The sequence below is a fragment of the Syngnathus leptorhynchus genome, chromosome 2, assembly GCF_054491065.1.
Source record: "Syngnathus leptorhynchus isolate UIUO chromosome 2, UIUO_Slep, whole genome shotgun sequence".
In the NCBI taxonomy this organism is placed as follows: domain Eukaryota; kingdom Metazoa; phylum Chordata; class Actinopteri; order Syngnathiformes; family Syngnathidae; genus Syngnathus; species Syngnathus leptorhynchus.
The window spans coordinates 7,133,504-7,149,182 of NC_141196.1; the positions used below are offsets into that span (position 1 = coordinate 7,133,504).

At 43.1% G+C, this 15,679-nt stretch overlaps 2 protein-coding genes across 2 annotated transcripts; both read right to left on the bottom strand.

Annotated features, from left to right (window-relative positions):
- Nucleotides 1–709: 709 nt before the first annotated feature.
- On the bottom strand, nucleotides 710–3,771 carry cd40lg (CD40 ligand). The gene is made up of 4 exons (XM_085933388.1): nucleotides 3,555–3,771; nucleotides 3,202–3,226; nucleotides 2,856–2,939; nucleotides 710–1,722 (listed from the first exon to the last, which is right to left on the bottom strand). The coding sequence occupies exons 1-4, from the start codon at nucleotides 3,750–3,752 to the stop codon at nucleotides 1,346–1,348; spliced, it is 684 nt and encodes a 227-aa protein (XP_085789514.1). The 5' UTR covers nucleotides 3,753–3,771; the 3' UTR covers nucleotides 710–1,345.
- A 1,091-nt stretch (nucleotides 3,772–4,862) lies between these two features.
- tmtops3a (teleost multiple tissue opsin 3a) lies at nucleotides 4,863–8,614 on the bottom strand. The gene is made up of 4 exons (XM_085906633.1): nucleotides 8,233–8,614; nucleotides 6,563–6,891; nucleotides 5,294–5,527; nucleotides 4,863–5,188 (listed from the first exon to the last, which is right to left on the bottom strand). Exons 1-4 carry the CDS (start codon nucleotides 8,612–8,614, stop codon nucleotides 4,994–4,996), a joined length of 1,140 nt encoding a protein of 379 aa, XP_085762759.1. The 3' UTR covers nucleotides 4,863–4,993.
- Between the last annotated feature and the right edge of the window lie 7,065 nt (nucleotides 8,615–15,679).

A 15,679-nucleotide genomic window follows, 5' to 3' on the forward strand; every position in this document is an offset into this window, starting at 1 on the left:
TTATTTTTGGAATTAAAATCATTTCTTTTCTGTTTTTTAATTTTGTTTTCAGATGTCATAATGTGACAATGAGGATAGAATATATATATATATACACATATATGAAAATAGAAGAAAGCAATAATGGAGAGTTAATTGCAACTTTAACATGGCTAACAAAAAAAGGTGTACAGTTTTGCTGTGCGGGTTCCAATTTTCATCTTGTAATAATCATTGTCCTATGGTACAAGGCAGTGTGCGTCTTGCTCAAGAGCATTGCGGCAATGTAAATGCAACAGACAGGCACTCTACTTCCTGTATACTGTTTTGAATAGCTTAAAACGTCTGCAGCCTCACTCAGCACTTCACTGCGGCGGGAATTTTCATCTCACGTCAAGTCTGCTTTTAAAGGTTCTATGCAATTATTATAATTATTGTATTGTTGCATTTTTTTCTAAGCACTCTGTATTTTATGTTGTCATTAAAAATTTCATATTCCAAGCGTATTTGGTTTTACAAATGGAAACTGTTCTTTTTTGTTTTCCATGTTCATACAGCTTCTAGTTCGATACAGGAAGTCCAAAACATCATGGAAGGTGTTGCAAATAGATGACGTACACGTATACTAAACATGTAACCTGTAGTATGTGATGTTCACTTTTTCCAAACGGTTCACACATGACCAAGTTGTGAAAACAAATACAATGTAACAATTCACAAAATACCAACCTTTCTAACTGTATATTTATTATTATGCTTGTAGTGGGGGAATTTTCTATTTGGTATTTTATATAAAGGTAATGTGAGCCGTTCCAAATAGCAGTCAGTGTTAGCAAAATAGAAAATTCAGGGTTCTGCTAGAAAGCAAAACAAACAAACAAATAAGTTCAGGAAACTCCTTATAAAGCAATTGTATTTGTGGTTTGGCCATTATATTTTCAGTTGATTATAGAATTAATTAAAAAAAAAAGTTTCTTTTATTTGATCATTTGGAGGGAATTATGAACTGTTCCAGATAGCAGTCAGTAATACCACAAAAGCAAAAGGCTTTGTCTACAAGGTAAAACAGGTGTGTTTATAATTTGTTAGAAATTATTTAATGTGGCCTCATTTTTAATCACAAACAAGTGCCACTTTAACAGGGGTGTGTAGAAGTTTGATAGAGAAACTGATCATTTTGCACTGATCTCTTAATTTTTTCAGAGCAGATTAAAAAAAAAATCAAACATGTCCCCAGAGCGCAAAAAAATGTGTCCATCAGCTCTGCAGTAAAGATGAACAATAACCACAAAACGACCATTCTCAATAATGTCCCAAAAGGTTTGTGTAATGGAATAAATTATGTTTTGTCCTCTCGTCCACACTATTAAAGTTTGTACATCCCAAAGCTGGTGGCCACCCGGCTGTAGTCCACCAGTGACAAGTCCTCCACCCACAAGCTGAGCTGGTTCCCCCTCTCCAGTGACATCACCTCCCCCATGGAGGCGGTGCACAGCTGGGGGTTGGAGCCGGACCCCGAGGTGTCGAGGCTGCAGTAGGCCAGCATGGCCACCGTCTCCTTGGCCGACTCGCCACGCCTCAACTTGACTGCGCTGGCTAGCGGCCTCACCGGGTCGGCCTTGGAGAAGGTGACCCTGGAGAAGACCACATAGTCCCCAGGCTGCAGGGCCGTCAGCCAGCTGTTGTGGTAGTAGTTAATGTTGTTTCGCAACGAGTGTTTCATGTCCCACGTCAGGTAACCTGCTGGGGGAAGACATCAGAAGGACTTTTAAGTGTTATTCTCAAATTGGATTATGCACTTGGCAACTTTCACGTAATAAATGTAAAACAACGTTAAATAATTTGAAGTTTGACTTCCGATTTAGTCCTTTTTGTGTTTTATAAATCAAAATTACCTGTAACATTACGACTGTACTCGACTATAACTGGGTTAGGAAAAAAAAAGCCTACTATGCTTGGTTTTTAAAAAGATTGAAGATTTAGAAATGGAACACGCACATTTACATAGGCGTTGTTCTACTTAATGTGTATTGAGCCATCTTTAAACTTTTAAGGTTCGTAACTTTCATGTTTTAAAGCTCTCACATTAAAACGTGAAATACATCACGTTATAAATTATTAAAGGGTGTCGCCCAGTGACAAAAGTGCTGGTTGCGAATGTTTACTGTTGAATTGTCCTTGGGCAAGACACTAGACCAGGGTGTCAAACTCATTTTTTTTCGTGGGCCGCATTGTAGTCATAGCTTCTTTCCGAGGGAGGGCCATTATGACTGTCAACCCAAATAAGCACCTCATATTATATACAGTAAAAGCTACAAAAACAAACTGACAGATAACTCGTTTTCAAATCGGATGAGAAAAAAAAAAGATATTAAAAGTGAAGACAATTTGCAATTCTAGTCATGACACGCGAATTTGATGCACAATTTGTCTTCGGGGCCACATAAAATGATGTGGCGGGCCGTATCTGGCCCCCGGGCCTTGAGTTTGACACCTGTGCACTAGCCTTTAATTTGCTCCCAGTGAAGCAAGTTCAAACAACCTAAGTCTGCAGTTGTTGTTGTGGTAGAGTTGACCACAGACACGGTAAGAGAAATAAGATTCAAACTTACAAATATAATTAATATTAGGTTTAGTGAGAAGAACACATATGTTTACAAAGCACTGTTTGCCAAGACTGAACAGCAAAATTTGCCCACCTGTCTTACTAGCACTGAGTAAGTTAGCAAGTTTTAGCTTTTTTAGCTAAATGTTAGCTGCTGAAGTAATACTACTAATGGAAGAGAGAGAAATAAAATATATATCAATCATTCATTTTAAGACTTGAAAAGGGGTCGAATAGACCTTGATGATGACAGGAAAGGTAAGTTTCTTACATCTTGATTCCGGTGCTGACAGGTATTTTGGTTTTGCTACAATCATGCGGGCCAAGGTTCTGGACAAACTTTGCCGAGGAGCATCTGGAAGCAACATGACAACATTTAGTAGAGATTTATTATGTCTCCAGCTTCATTCTTCTAACCTAGCGATAACAAACCACTATTTGTTGACAAATCTGTCCAGAACAATGAAATGCTCTACTAGATAGAGGAAGGTACAACAAACCTGTGTTGCCATTCAAACAAACAACACTTTTTTGTTCAACTGAACACATTTCACACTTGGTATTTTGAGTCAATTGACACGATGTAATTGTAGTGAAATTTTTCAAGACAAACATACCTCCAGATAATTGTGGCGTCGTTTCCTGTTAGGTTAAAAAGTAGAACATGAAAGGTCAATTTGTGGTCATTATGCACAGCTTCTGGATAGGGTATTTAAAATAAAAAAAAGAAATTCAGCAATACTACTACTATAGTTTTAGTTTATGTTAGGATAAATGTCATTTACCTCTTAAAAGAATCTTTATGAGAAAAATACAATTTATCTTGGCAGAGAAGCACAGAAACGCATTCATTGCCTACAAAGCAAAGCTGTCAACTAAAGACCCCCGGGTCGCCACATGCGACCCACCACATCATTTTCATATACAGTAAAAGTCTCCTCAACAAATTGAAACCAACCAAATCTTTTACCGTTTTGCCTGTGTAGTATAGGAAGGTGAATCCCACCGCCGTCAGCAGAAAATGCAGTACGACGACGACAAGAAGCGAGCGAAGCAAGGTCTCGCTGCGGCCCGCGGACGAGGCCTGAGGCTCGACGAGCACCTGAGAACGGCGCGGGGGCAACGGAGGAGGGAGCGATGCCATGCTGCTGTGGTACGTGTTGATCATTATTGATCATATCATGAAGAAGCAGTGCAAAGTGGCATTTTGGGCGTTTGCCGCTGTGATATGTGGAGCACGACTGCAGCGTCATTTTCCCTTCACCTCCTCCTCTTCTTTGCTTGCTCATTCGCATTTCCTGTCTCAAGGTGAGGTGAGAAATCAAGTCAACAGAAATCTTTCTCTCACAGTAAGGTTGACCTCATTAAGGAACGAAGGACTGACTGTGACCTAAAGATAATGTAGCTGCCAGGGTTGTTTTCATCTTAGCTACTGGCTTTCTAAACATCTATTCCAGAAGAATATTAAGTTTATTTTGTTTCATTTGCTGCTGTCATACCCGAAATCCCGCTGCAGGGATGGCTAAAGTTCATTTTATTTCAATCAGTGATTAACAAGGCTCCTGGCTGGGAGTTCTTTGTCATCATTTGTAGCATCTCGGTGTCAGGGAACAACACTGGTGAGTTGAGGAGCTTCATTTAGAATAAAGTAGTATGCTATGATGCCGTGGTGCCAAGGAATTACATTGAAGTCAACTGGGGACCTTCATTTAAACCCAGTGTATTTTTTTTTGCCATCTTTTTTAAAGTGAGTTGATGAGTTACCTTTAGACAAAAGTAGTGCTTTTCCTCCTAAATTTCCCCCTGGGGATCAATAACATCTATCTATCTATCTATCTATCTATCTATCTATCTATCTATCTATCTATCTATCTATCTATCTATCTATCTATCTATCTATCTATCTGAATGATGTTGAAGCAAGTTGAGGAAAAAAGTAGTGCTTCACTGTCATCTTCTGGGATTGAGATATCTAGAAACTATGTTGAAGTGAGCTGAGGAGCTTCATGGTGCTTTATTGCAATACTGTGGCATCTCGTTGTCAAGGAGCTGCAGAGTTAAGAACACTTAACAAACAGTCAAGGTTTTGGGTTCCAATTTCCCGAACAAATGGTGGAAGCCAGCGTGTATTGAAAATGAACTTTGAGGCACGTTCTAAAAGAAAGGGCACATATTTTGTGCTCAGAAAAGTTTTATTGTTTTAGATATGAAAATAGGTATATTGTAACCTGTATACTACAGTCAATGACAGTAAAAATTCATTTTTACTTTGAGCACATTTTTGAGTCTGTACTATGATGAGTACTTGCAACTTCTCACGCCACTGTGGAGAAGATTGGCGTTGTTTGTTCACAAATCAGACAATCTTCTGAGTGGTCATCTTTCGTCAGTTTCGAGAGTGAGGGGCGGTTACGGTGTGTAGCGGACAACGAGGGCACGGCGGCTGCCGCCCAGGCCGTGGTCGCTGGTGCCGCTGAGCGGGCGACGTCGCCGTATACCGGGGAACAAGTCGCATAACCTCTGTGACTTCGGGCTGGGCTGGGTCTCTTGGACCGACAGCGGCTGCGCTTTGCACTTCACGAAGTCCACGAGACATCGGGAAAACTGGAACAAAAGTGTCACCGTCGACTTCATTTGCCAGAATCGTCTTTGACGTCGTTATCATTGGCCGTGATCATCATCAATTGCGCCCCTAGTGGCGGCTCTCACCTGGTTGTTGAAGAAGACGTAGATGATGGGGTTGATGACGGTGCTGAACTTGGCCAGGACAGAGGGCACTACGCTGGTGGAGGGCGTGACCAGCCCCAAACCGCCGAACGTGGTCATGAGCGCCACCACGCCGTAGGGCAGCCAACACAGCAGATAGCACGACACCAGCGTTAACACCATCCTCAGGATGCGATGCTCTCGGCGGCCAGCTGTCAGGGGCTTGATCTTCCCCATCTAAAGAACAAGAACGTGTCATACAATAATCAAGCATAATAATCTCCAACCTTTGGAGTTCAATTTGTACTCGTGAGCCCGGTTCTTTGTGTCAACCGGTCAGTGCTCCTTAAATCCCTTAAATATTTGTAGATCAAAAAACCCGTTTTTTCAATAAAAATTCCAATACTTCATTAATTATTTGAGAACAATATTGATATTGAATATGATCAATATTTGCTATCTTGCTGCAATATATTTTTCCTCCACCTTCAATGTGTCAGCATGTCAACAACTGGCTTTTTCTGCCATCTAGTGGTAGTTGAGTCAAGTTACACTTCACCTTACTGTGTTCCTTATTCATTTACAATCAGGGTTCATTTCGATGCAGCAAGAGATTAGATTGTCTGAACCACATTGCATTAAGTCAAAAGATATTATTTATAAACAGACAATTATTTCAACGATCATCCTTTTCTATGGATTCAGTTTCCCAAAATAATGGGCGGCATTGTTTAGTCGCTTGACTCAGATTTTTATTGATTTTGTTGAACCCCAGGTGTACCTCATAAGGTGTCCAGGTCAGTGGCGCAATAGAAAAGCAAACAAGCTCTGATGCTGTTGAGGAAGGAACCTAGCGGAAAATCTACAGTCTGATTGCAATGTTTCTAAGAAAAGCCCGAGGCTGAGGACTGAAGGCTCTCGGTGCATAGGAGCCTGAGCCTCCGGGCTGTATAGTAATCAAGTCTGCAAAGACCCCCGCCACCTTTTTTTCCTGACTCCTTCGGGTGAACACGCTATTGAAAAATAGAGGCGCTTAGATAAGGGCAGGTATCCAATAGTAACCGTTCTAAGAATAGCTCAGGGGTGATTCACTGATGGTGCGCTGATTGACAAGTCTTCATTAGGAATTATTTTTGTGACTGGGGGATTTATGTAAGATGCAAGGAGTCACGCATGAGTCACCACCGCTGACCTCGGAAATGCAGCCAGACGCTGATAAATGTACTCAAGTACAGTAACCTGGTACTTTTGAATGAGCGTGTCTGACCTCACCCGTCTGATGGTGAACAGGATGCGTCCGTAAGAGTAGACCATGAGAAGAAGCGGGAGTAGCAGGCAGAAGATGAAGAGGCACAGCACGTAAGAGATGCTGCCGGTTGACTGCAGGTGCCACTGGACCGAACAGGTGGTCCCGGGACCCTCGGGCCCGTAACTGCTCCAGCCTAGTAGCGGAGGCAGCGTCCAGAAGAGGGCGTAGAGCCAGCAGCCCCCGACACTCAACCAGGCTTTCCGGAAATCCGATATGTCCGCTTGGGAAGAATGCAGCACCGTGGTGTAGCGCTCGTACGACAGGACGGATAAGGACACCAAGGACACGATCCCTGGAACAGAGGAATCATGTGCTTTTAGTAATGCTCCTGCTTTGGTTAGCGATGGCCTTAGTTGATGATAGAGACAACACTGTCTGAACTGAGATCATGACACTTCCTGTTGTGAAAAGAAACAAAATTCAGGCTGGTCACCAGCTCCTGGTTGGGTCCCAGCAACATGCTGCGTCATTCTTCATTATTGATCAAAATTGGTACGATGAGTCAAAAGATTTCGTGTGATTTGCAGATGGGGCGAGTTTGCTAGCAAGCTAAATAGCTAACTTACCATTTCATTATTTGTCTTAGGGAAATCAAAATATTCCTTCTCACTGCGCGTGACTTTACAAGTGCATGATTGCAAGAAAGCTTGCTAATGAGGGCGTAAATAGAAGTTTTGACTCATGGTTCTGTGTTCAGGGCCATTACTTTTAGTATCACTTTATGGTTTACATCAGCCGCTACGATAGTTCAAAAACTTCAAAAGAGCAAGAAAAACGCCCACAGAGCTATGTTGGATGCCATTTTCAGTGGCCTCCTTGGTGAGGTGACTGTCAGGGATCTATTCTTGGACCGCTTATCTTCTCGTTATCGTCAGGCTGCTGCTTTAAGACTTTGATGTTGCACTGATGCCAAATATTAAGAAGATATCTGAATTAAAGGTCCTGCCACCACAGGTACCTCAAAAGAAAGACCAGAAGATCACAAGTTTCTCATCATAATCACATGACGGTATACTGCAGACAGAACACAACAAATCAATCACCAAATATTGAAATTGTGTATGAATTTTGCCAATGACAAAAATAGTAACCTTGTGACATAACCAGAATTCTATTGTATAGACCAGGGGTGAGAAAAATATGGTAGACTTGAGGAGGGGGTGGGGTGAAAAATATATCTAAAATATGTAAAACTGGTATTTTGAACAATACATTTATTTCCACTCATTTGTAAAATTGTCTTGTATTGGATGCATTTCATTATTTATTAAATAGAAGATGTAAATTGAACATTATTGTTATATGTAAAATTCGACCTTATTTTATGTCATTGATATTTACAATAATTCAACGAACCAATAATTTAAGGAGATAAAATAATTAGCAAAGCTATAATAACAAGATAAACAGGCAGGTCGTTTTTGAAACTCAAGATTGAAACTTATTGACTTATTGGCATATCAATATGCAATATTTCTTACTGAAGGACTTACTTTTACTGGTCTTTTTTTTTTCTTCCTCATAAATATCAAAACTTAATATTTGAGTTCCGTTGACCGACCGAGTACAATACACCAAACTCCACGGACTGATTCCCCAAAGTACTTCGTAAAAGTTGCGTGTCGATACTCACCAAAGAAGGAGTTTGCAAACCCGTACCACCTGCACCCGAACTCTCCGATAAGCCAGCGTCCTTGCAAACTGGCGGCGAAGCTGAGCGGGGTTCCGAAAACGCACACCAGCACGTCGCTCAAGCTGATGTTGAGCAGAATCACATTAATGGGCGTCCACAAGCACCTGAACCGGGCGAAAACCAGCAGCGTCAGCGAGTTGTTAACAATGCCCGCCACCAGGATGACGCCTAAGCACACCGCCACCACCGTGTGGCCGTTGCGACTCAAGCTCCCCAAAGCGTCCGGTCCGCCGGGTCCACGCGTAGTGTCATTCGGAGGACCCGGGGGGAGGATGCTATCCAAGGTGCTGAGGTTGCTGGAGACGCGGATGTGGACCACCATGGTGGGTGGATGGGTGGTGGTCCTCCGGGTGTAGATCAATGCTCACACACTTGAAGGTGAAAGCAATGAGTGTCACTTTCAGTTCTGCAGCCTATAATGTACATGACGCGCGCGCACGCACGCACGCACGCACCGGCTCCAGCATTGTTCCATGAGTGATGAACTGGGTCGGTGGTCGCCGCATCTAAAATAAATAAAATAAAAATGCGAGCAAACTTTTCTGGAAGAATCTTTTTGAGCTCATTCATAATCTGGATTTCATAATATGTGTAATTTGGTGTACATTAATAATGACGAAATAAGGTTTACTTTTGGAACAGTTAGAATTTTTACTCATTACGTCATGGCTGTAATTACTATTGCATGGTAAAATTTGGAATAGACAGGTCAAATAAAAACAGGGAAATGTCTCAAAAACCTGATATGCTCTGGGAAATAAAGGAAATACATTTTTGAAGTTAAAGTTGAGGACTAAGATTAGGGTTTTGAACTAGACTTTCAAGATAGGGTTAGGGTTTCCGACCAGGGTTTCCAACCAGTCTTGGGATCGCTAATTAGGGTTTCAAACTGGGGTTAGGGTTTCCGACTAGGGTTTTAAACCCCGATTCGGCTCTCAAACTAGGTTTTAAAACTAGGGTTAGGGTTTCCGAAGAGGGTTTGGTACTACTTTTAGGGTTTCCAAGATTAGGGTTTCCAACTAGGCTTTCAAGCTAGGGTTAGGGTTTCCGACTAGGGTTTCCAACCAGTCTTGGGTTAGGGTGAGGGTTAGGGTTTCCGACTAGGGTTTCCGACTAGGGTTTCCGACCAGTCTTGGGATTGCTAATTAGGGTTTCAAACTAGGGTTAGGGTTTGCGATTAGGGTTTTAAAACCTGGCTAGGGTTCCGAACTAGGTTTTAAAACTAGGGTTAGGGTTTCCGACGAGGGTTTGGTACTACTTTTAGGGTTTCCAAGATTAGGGTTTCCAACTAGGCTTTCAAGTTAGGGTTAGGGTTTCCGACTAGGGTTTCCAACCAGTCTTGGGATCGCTAATTAGGGTTTCAAACTAGGGTTAGGGTTTGCGATTAGGGTTTTAAAACCTGGCTAGGGTTCCGAACTAGGTTTTAAAACTAGGGTTAGGGTTTCCGACGAGGGTTTGGTACTACTTTTAGGGTTTCCAAGATTAGGGTTTCCAACTAGGCTTTCAAGTTAGGGTTAGGGTTTCCGACTAGGGTTTCCAACCAGTCTTGGGATCGCTAATTAGGGTTTCAAACTAGGGTTAGGGTTTGCGATTAGGGTTTTAAAACCTGGCTAGGGTTCCGAACTAGGTTTTAAAACTAGGGTTAGGGTTTCCGACGAGGGTTTGGTACTACTTTTAGGGTTTCCAAGATTAGGGTTTCAAACTAAGGCTTTCACTAGGGTTTCCGACTAGGGTTTCCAACCAGTCTTGGGATTGCTAATTAGGATTTCAAACTAGGGTTAGGGTTTGCGATTAGGGTTTTAAAACCTGGCTAGGGTTCCGAACTAGGTTTTAAAACTAGGGTTAGGGTTTCCGACGAGGGTTTGGTACTACTTTTAGGGTTTCCAAGATTAGGGTTTCCAACTAGTCTTTCAAGTTAGGGTTAGGGTTTCCGACTAGGGTTTCCAACCAGTCTTGGGATCGCTAATTAGGATTTCAAACTAGGGTTAGGGTTTGCGATTAGGGTTTTAAAACCTGGCTAGGGTTCCGAACTAGGTTTTAAAACTAGGGTTAGGGTTTCCGACGAGGGTTTGGTACTACTTTTAGGGTTTCCAAGATTAGGGTTTCCAACTAGGCTTTCAAGTTAGGGTTAGGGTTTCCGACTAGGGTTTCCAACCAGTCTTGGGATCGCTAATTAGGGTTTCAAACTAGGGTTAGGGTTTGCGATTAGGGTTTTAAAACCTGGCTAGGGTTCCGAACTAGGTTTTAAAACTAGGGTTAGGGTTTCCGACGAGGGTTTGGTACTACTTTTAGGGTTTCCAAGATTAGGGTTTCAAACTAAGGCTTTCACTAGGGTTTCCGACTAGGGTTTCCAACCAGTCTTGGGATCGCTAATTAGGATTTCAAACTAGGGTTAGGGTTTGCGATTAGGGTTTTAAAACCTGGCTAGGGTTCCGAACTAGGTTTTAAAACTAGGGTTAGGGTTTCCGACGAGGGTTTGGTACTACTTTTAGGGTTTCCAAGATTAGGGTTTCCAACTAGGCTTTCAAGTTAGGGTTAGGGTTTCCGACTAGGGTTTCCAACCAGTCTTGGGATCGCTAATTAGGATTTCAAACTAGGGTTAGGGTTTGCGATTAGGGTTTTAAAACCTGGCTAGGGTTCCGAACTAGGTTTTAAAACTAGGGTTAGGGTTTCCGACGAGGGTTTGGTACTACTTTTAGGGTTTCCAAGATTAGGGTTTCCAACTAGGCTTTCAAGTTAGGGTTAGGGTTTCCGACTAGGGTTTCCAACCAGTCTTGGGATCGCTAATTAGGGTTTCAAACTAGGGTTAGGGTTTGCGATTAGGGTTTTAAAACCTGGCTAGGGTTCCGAACTAGGTTTTAAAACTAGGGTTAGGGTTTCCGACGAGGGTTTGGTACTACTTTTAGGGTTTCCAAGATTAGGGTTTCAAACTAAGGCTTTCACTAGGGTTTCCGACTAGGGTTTCCAACCAGTCTTGGGATCGCTAATTAGGATTTCAAACTAGGGTTAGGGTTTGCGATTAGGGTTTTAAAACCTGGCTAGGGTTCCGAACTAGGTTTTAAAACTAGGGTTAGGGTTTCCGACGAGGGTTTGGTACTACTTTTAGGGTTTCCAAGATTAGGGTTTCCAACTAGGCTTTCAAGTTAGGGTTAGGGTTTCCGACTAGGGTTTCCAACCAGTCTTGGGATCGCTAATTAGGATTTCAAACTAGGGTTAGGGTTTGCGATTAGGGTTTTAAAACCTGGCTAGGGTTCCGAACTAGGTTTTAAAACTAGGGTTAGGGTTTCCGACGAGGGTTTGGTACTACTTTTAGGGTTTCCAAGATTAGGGTTTCCAACTAGGCTTTCAAGTTAGGGTTAGGGTTTCCGACTAGGGTTTCCAACCAGTCTTGGGATCGCTAATTAGGGTTTCAAACTAGGGTTAGGGTTTGCGATTAGGGTTTTAAAACCTGGCTAGGGTTCCGAACTAGGTTTTAAAACTAGGGTTAGGGTTTCCGACGAGGGTTTGGTACTACTTTTAGGGTTTCCAAGATTAGGGTTTCAAACTAAGGCTTTCACTAGGGTTTCCGAATAGGGTTTCCAACCAATCTTGAGATCGCTAATTAGGGTTTCAAACTAGGGTTAGGGTTTGCGATTAGGGTTTTAAAACCTGGCTAGGGTTCCGAACTAGGTTTTAAAACTAGGGTTAGGGTTTCCGACGAGGGTTTGGTACTACTTTTAGGGTTTCCAAGATTAGGGTTTCCAACTAGGCTTTCAAGTTAGGGTTAGGGTTTCCGACTAGGGTTTCCAACCAGTCTTGGGATCGCTAATTAGGGTTTCAAACTAGGGTTAGGGTTTGCGATTAGGGTTTTAAAACCTGGCTAAGGTTCCGAACTAGGTTTTAAAACTAGGGTTAGGGTTTCCGACGAGGGTTTGGTACTACTTTTAGGGTTTCCAAGATTAGGGTTTCCAACTAGGCTTTCAAGCTAGGGTTAGGGTTTCCGACTAGGGTTTCCAACCAGTCTTGGGTAAGGGTTAGGGTTAGGGGTTAGGGTTAGGGTTTCCAACCAGTCTTGGGATCGCTAATTAGGGTTTCAAACTAGGGTTAGGGTTTGCGATTAGGGTTTTAAAACCTGGCTAGGGTTCCGAACTAGGTTTTAAAACTAGGGTTAGGGTTTCCGACGAGGGTTTGGTACTACTTTTAGGGTTTCCAAGATTAGGGTTTCAAACTAAGGCTTTCACTAGGGTTTCCGACTAGGGTTTCCAACCAGTCTTGGGATCGCTAATTAGGATTTCAAACTAGGGTTAGGGTTTGCGATTAGGGTTTTAAAACCTGGCTAGGGTTCCGAACTAGGTTTTAAAACTAGGGTTAGGGTTTCCGACGAGGGTTTGGTACTACTTTTAGGGTTTCCAAGATTAGGGTTTCCAACTAGGCTTTCAAGTTAGGGTTAGGGTTTCCGACTAGGGTTTCCAACCAGTCTTGGGATCGCCAATTAGGATTTCAAACTAGGGTTAGGGTTTGCGATTAGGGTTTTAAAACCTGGCTAGGGTTCCGAACTAGGTTTTAAAACTAGGGTTAGGGTTTCCGACGAGGGTTTGGTACTACTTTTAGGGTTTCCAAGATTAGGGTTTCCAACTAGGCTTTCAAGTTAGGGTTAGGGTTTCCGACTAGGGTTTCCAACCAGTCTTGGGATCGCTAATTAGGGTTTCAAACTAGGGTTAGGGTTTGCGATTAGGGTTTTAAAACCTGGCTAGGGTTCCGAACTAGGTTTTAAAACTAGGGTTAGGGTTTCCGACGAGGGTTTGGTACTACTTTTAGGGTTTCCAAGATTAGGGTTTCCAACTAGGCTTTCAAGCTAGGGTTAGGGTTTCTGACTAGGGTTTCTAACCAGTCTTGGGATCGCTAATTAGGGTTTCAAACTAGGGTTAGGGTTTGCGATTAGGGTTTTAAAACCTGGCTAGGGTTCCGAACTAGGTTTTAAAACTAGGGTTAGGGTTTCCGACGAGGGTTTGGTACTACTTTTAGGGTTTCCAAGATTAGGGTTTCCAACTAGGCTTTCAAGCTAGGGTTAGGGTTTCCGACTAGGGTTTCCAACCAGTCTTGGGTTAGGGTTATGGTTAGGGTTTCCGACTAGGGTTTCCGACTAGGGTTTCCAACCAGTCTTGGGATCGCTAATTAGGGTTTCAAACTAGGGTTAAGGTTTGCGATTAGGGTTTTAAAACCTGGCTAGGGTTCCGAACTAGGTTTTAAAACTAGGGTTAGGGTTTCCGACGAGGGTTTGGTACTACTTTTAGGGTTTCCAAGATTAGGGTTTCCAACTAGGCTTTCAAGTTAGGGTTAGGGTTTCCGACTAGGGTTTCCAACCAGTCTTGGGATCGCTAATTAGGGTTTCAAACTAGGGTTAGGGTTTGCGATTAGGGTTTTAAAACCTGGCTAGGGTTCCGAACTAGGTTTTAAAACTAGGGTTAGGGTTTCCGACGAGGGTTTGGTACTACTTTTAGGGTTTCCAAGATTAGGGTTTCAAACTAAGGCTTTCACTAGGGTTTCCGACTAGGGTTTCCAACCAGTCTTGGGATCGCTAATTAAGGTTTCAAACTAGGGTTAGGGTTTGCGATTAGGGTTTTAAAACCTGGCTAGGGTTCCGAACTAGGTTTTAAAACTAGGGTTAGGGTTTCCGACGAGGGTTTGGTACTACTTTTAGGGTTTCCAAGATTAGGGTTTCCAACTAGGCTTTCAAGTTAGGGTTAGGGTTTCCGACTACGGTTTCCAACCAGTCTTGGGATCGCTAATTAGGGTTTCAAACTAGGGTTAGGGTTTGCGATTAGGGTTTTAAAACCTGGCTAGGGTTCCGAACTAGGTTTTAAAACTAGGGTTAGGGTTTCCGACGAGGGTTTGGTACTACTTTTAGGGTTTCCAAGATTAGGGTTTCCAACTAGGCTTTCAAGTTAGGGTTAGGGTTTCCGACTAGGGTTTCCAACCAGTCTTGGGATCGCTAATTAGGATTTCAAACTAGGGTTAGGGTTTGCGATTAGGGTTTTAAAACCTGGCTAGGGTTCCGAACTAGGTTTTAAAACTAGGGTTAGGGTTTCCGACGAGGGTTTGGTACTACTTTTAGGGTTTCCAAGATTAGGGTTTCCAACTAGGCTTTCAAGTTAGGGTTAGGGTTTCCGACTAGGGTTTCCAACCAGTCTTGGGATCGCTAATTAGGGTTTCAAACTAGGGTTAGGGTTTGCGATTAGGGTTTTAAAACCTGGCTAGGGTTCCGAACTAGGTTTTAAAACTAGGGTTAGGGTTTCCGACGAGGGTTTGGTACTACTTTTAGGGTTTCCAAGATTAGGGTTTCCAACTAGGCTTTCAAGTTAGGGTTAGGGTTTCCGACTAGGGTTTCCAACCAGTCTTGGGATCGCTAATTAGGATTTCAAACTAGGGTTAGGGTTTGCGATTAGGGTTTTAAAACCTGGCTAGGGTTCCGAACTAGGTTTTAAAACTAGGGTTAGGGTTTCCGACGAGGGTTTGGTACTACTTTTAGGGTTTCCAAGATTAGGGTTTCCAACTAGGCTTTCAAGTTAGGGTTAGGGTTTCCGACTAGGGTTTCCAACCAGTCTTGGGATCGCTAATTAGGGTTTCAAACTAGGGTTAGGGTTTGCGATTAGGGTTTTAAAACCTGGCTAGGGTTCCGAACTAGGTTTTAAAACTAGGGTTAGGGTTTCCGACGAGGGTTTGGTACTACTTTTAGGGTTTCCAAGATTAGGGTTTCCAACTAGGTTTTCAAGCTAGGGTTAGGGTTTCCGACTAGGGTTTCCAACCAGTCTTGGGATCGCTAATTAGGGTTTCAAACTAGGGTTAGGGTTTGCAATTAGGGTTTTAAAACCTGGCTAGGGTTCCGAAATAGGTTTTAAAACTAGCGTTAGGGTTTCCGATGAGGGTTTGGTACTACTTTTAGATTTTGTCACCGATCCTGTTCATAATTTTTATGGACAGAATTTCTAGCCGCAGCCGAGGTGTTGAGTGGGTCCATTTTGGGGACCTCAGCATCGCGTCTCTGCGTTTTGCAGATGATGTGGTGCATTTGGCTTTTCAGGACACTATCTCCAGCTGTCACTGGAGCGGTCCGCAGCCAAGTGTGAAGCGGTTGGGATGAGGGTCAGCACCTCCAAATCCTAGTCCTTGGTCGGAAAAGGGTGGAATGCCCTCTCCTACCTCAAGTGGAGGAGTTCAAGTATCTTGGGGTCTTGTTCACGAGTGAGGGCAGGATTGAGCTCGAGATTGACAGGCGGATAGGTGCAGCGTCGGCAGTAATGCGGACTCTGATCCCCCGGGATGAGCTGAATGAAGTGGCTGGGTAGAGGGAAGTCTGGGAGTCCCTCCTAAAGCTTCTGCCCCCGCGACCCGACCCTGGATAGGCGTA

What these genes read in the sequence shown, in the direction of transcription:
- cd40lg (XM_085933388.1), bottom strand. Translation starts at nt 3,752, where the DNA reads ATGATCAACACGTACCACAGCAGCATGGCATCGCTCCCTCCTCCGTTG. An exon ending in TATACTACACAGGCAAAACG is followed by an intron (nt 3,227 to 3,554) that starts GTAAAAGATTTG and finishes TTAACCTAACAG; the next exon opens with GAAACGACGCCACAATTATC. An exon ending in GTCAGCACCGGAATCAAGAT is followed by an intron (nt 1,723 to 2,855) that starts GTAAGAAACTTA and finishes GTCTTCCCCCAG; the next exon opens with CAGGTTACCTGACGTGGGAC.
- tmtops3a (XM_085906633.1), bottom strand. Translation starts at nt 8,614, where the DNA reads ATGGTGGTCCACATCCGCGTCTCCAGCAACCTCAGCACCTTGGATAGC. An exon ending in GTTTGCAAACTCCTTCTTTG is followed by an intron (nt 6,892 to 8,232) that starts GTGAGTATCGAC and finishes CCTCTGTTCCAG; the next exon opens with GGATCGTGTCCTTGGTGTCC. An exon ending in TCCTGTTCACCATCAGACGG is followed by an intron (nt 5,528 to 6,562) that starts GTGAGGTCAGAC and finishes CTTGTTCTTTAG; the next exon opens with ATGGGGAAGATCAAGCCCCT.